Genomic DNA, 3,196 nt, shown 5'->3' on the forward strand with positions numbered 1-3,196 from the left:
CAGCTAGCTAGCTAGCTAGCTAGCTATTTGTTCAGCCTGAAGTGGTGGGGGAGAGCTCCGGCTTGACGATTTTGGGGAGTTGCTGGCTAGCTAGCTGGCTAGCTAGCTGGCGGCGGTGAGCAGCTAGCTGGTGGTGGCGGGGCAGCAGCCACAAGCAGGGCAGGTACACCAGCTGCGCCATTATGTAGATGCGGCCTGCGCGGAAAACCCCAAACCCAAAACCCTAAACTCTACACCCTAAACACTAAACCCTAAAACCTGAACCCCAAACCCCAATCCCTAACCCCAAACCTTTTAGGGTTTAGGGTTTAGGGTTTGGGGTTTAGGGTTCCACACCCTAAACCCCAAGCCCTCCACCCAAAGTTCCAAGCCCTAAACCCTAAACCCCAAACGCTAAACCCCAAACCCCAAACCCTAAATAGGTGTTTACCGGTGAACGTAAAGACCCTTCGGTAGTCGAACCCCAAACCCCAGCCCCTAACCCCTAAACCCTAAACCCTAAATTGGGGTTTACCGGTGAAAGTGAAGATCCTCCTGTAGTCGGTGAAGTCCGCGAGAAAACCCCCAAAAAGGGCTGAGAAGCTCCACATCAAAGTCGCCAGCGACTGCAGCGCCGCCCAGCGGCCCACCAGCCCCGGAGATATCAAATCCAGACACACGCTGCGGTCTATGGGAGTTGACGCGTTTTGAAAAGCACCACTGCAGCAGCAGCAGCAGCAGCAGCAGCAGCAGCAGGGGGGATGCAGCAGCAGCAGCAGCAGGTGACGGCGAGGGAGGGGCACAGGGAGAAGCGCGAGAGGAGACACAAAGGGAGAAAAAAGAAAAATAAGGAAAACAAAGGAGTAAAAAACAAAAAAAAGTTGAAATGATTTTTTTGGAATTTTGGAAAAGAAATAAAAAAAAGGAAAAAAAAGAAAAGCAGCACTGAGGTGTATAGACAACTCACCGCATCAAATAAATGAAAATAACTGCCGGGAGATAATGCACTTGAGATAAGAGAAAAAGCCCCCTAAGCAGCAGCAGCAGCAGCAGCAGCAACAGCAGCAGCAGCAGCACAGCAGCAGCAGCAGCACAACAGCAGCAGCAGCAAGCAGCACAAGAGGACAAATTGAATAGGACTCTTCTTTTTGATGACTTCCTTGATTAATTTGTTCATTTATAGTTTGTTTAATGCCTTTTTATTAACTTTTTAATTTTAATTTCAATTTTAACTTTTTGTTTTAGTGCATTATTTATTTATTCTTTTTCTTCTGCTTTTAAATAGCTTATTTGCCGTTTATTTATTTTAATTATTTTTGTTTTTATTTATTTTTTTTTATTGCCATTTGTTGTTTAATATTTATTAACTTTGCCATTTTTTAATAGCTATAAGTACATTTAATGGATTTATTTAGCATTATTTTTTATTTATCATTATTTAAATTTATTTATTAACCATTATCTATTATTCATTTAGTATTATTGTTTATTTATTCATTACTGATTACTAAGTATTTACATTCATTTATTATTTGCTTACTGTTTTATACTATTTCTTTATTCATTATTGATCATTATTTATTTATCATTTACTACTATATATTTATTTATAATTAATTGATTAATTAACTAACTACTTAATTAATTAATTAATTAATTATAATTTCTTACCCCACTCCAATCGAAGTAAACAAAAAAGAAGCTTCTATGGGGCCCATGTGAGTCGCCACCACTTGGATCACTGAGGTGTACGTACACCCCAAACCCTAAACCCTAAACCCTAAACCCTAAACCCTGCGCCGAAAGCCCGAGAGTGTCTCTAAGTGAATAAGAATTAAATTAAAAGGGGAAAAGACTAAAGGGGAATTAAAGAAAATAAAAGAAATGGCATTTATGAAATTCGCCAAAAGAACAGATTTCAGGTGTAAGTACACTTCAGAGGTAGCGCCTTGAAGGCAATGAAGAGAGGGAAATAAATTAATTGAAAAGAAAAACTAAAATAAAATGATATGAAAAAAAAGAAAAATAAAAACAAATCAAATTAAAAGAAATTAATCGAAGAATTCAAGAAAAAAGACAAATAAATAAATTCATGAAAGGGAAAACAAGAAAAAACAACAAACCCCCTAAAAAGCTCAGAGCAACAAATAAAAAAGAATAAATGAACGAGCAAATAAATAAATTAAAAGTAAACAAATAAATAAATAATGAAAATTAATTAATTAATTAGTCAATTGAGTGCAGCTCTAGGGTTTGGAAAAGAAAAAGAACGCACTGTATGTACACCCCGCGATAGACAGGGTGTATGCGGTGGAAAGAAGACAAGAGCAAATTGGGTCGAAAGAATATTCACTTTTAAAAAAAAGAGGAAAGTACTTCACTGTCATTCCTGAGCAGCAGCAGCAGCAACAGCAAAAACATTAGCAGCAAAAACAGCACCAGCGACAGCAGCACGAGCAGCAGCAAACGCGCGGCAGCAGCAACAGCGCAGCAGCAGCAGCAACAGCAGCAGCAAAAAGAACAGCAGCAGCAGCAGTTGTAACAGCGCCAGCAGCGAGAGCAGCAGCAGCAGCAACAGCAACAGCAGGAAGGAGCGCGGCAGCAGCAATCAAAGCAGCAAATTGTAAAGCAGCAAATTGTATCCAGCGGTTCTAAATTCTTTTTGCTTGAGCTGTCTCTGTCATTGTCAATTCTTTTTTATTTTTTGAATTTTACTTAATCAATTATTTCCTTTGTATTTTTGTTAATGTTTTGATTTCTTTCTCAAGTTTATGAGCTGCTCACTACCCTGGTAGCTTATTTTTAATTTTCACTTATTGTTTATCTACTTAGCATATATTATTAAATTATTCAATTAATTTATTTATTTACTTTTGTTTAATTCCCCGCGATATGTGCTGGGAGAAAAAAACGAGGGTTTAGGGTTTAGGGTTTAGGGTTTACCCGCTCCGCAGAAGGTGATGCAGTGGGAAACGAAGATAAGCCAGGGCACATGATGGGTTTTAAGAAACAAAAAAGATTTCTGGGGTTTAGGGTTTAGCAGCAGCTTATCACTAAACCCTTTTTCTTCAATTGTTTCTTCCTTTTCCGTTTCCTTTCCGGGTTCGATTTCTGTACCCTTTCGGGCCTCCTCGGGGGCCCCAGGGTCCCCCCAGGGGGCCCCCGGGGGGCCCCCGGGGGGCCCCCGGGGAGCCCCCGGGGGGCCCCCGGGGGGCCC

General features: G+C 40.6%; 1 protein-coding gene across 1 annotated transcript; it reads right to left on the minus strand.

The window, feature by feature from the left end:
• Nucleotides 1-31: 31 nt before the first annotated feature.
• ETH_00003410 (uncharacterized protein) lies at nt 32-1,720 on the minus strand (the record flags this gene model as incomplete). Its single annotated transcript, XM_013375972.1, has 4 exons — nt 32-195; nt 515-699; nt 947-1,009; nt 1,651-1,720. Coding segments are annotated over 4 exons (482 nt in total), but the record flags the coding sequence as incomplete, so codon positions are not given.
• Between the last annotated feature and the right edge of the window lie 1,476 nt (nt 1,721-3,196).

Source organism: Eimeria tenella, genomic scaffold (assembly GCF_000499545.2).
Source record: "Eimeria tenella Houghton genomic scaffold, Eth_scaff304, whole genome shotgun sequence".
NCBI lineage: Eukaryota > Apicomplexa > Conoidasida > Eucoccidiorida > Eimeriidae > Eimeria > Eimeria tenella.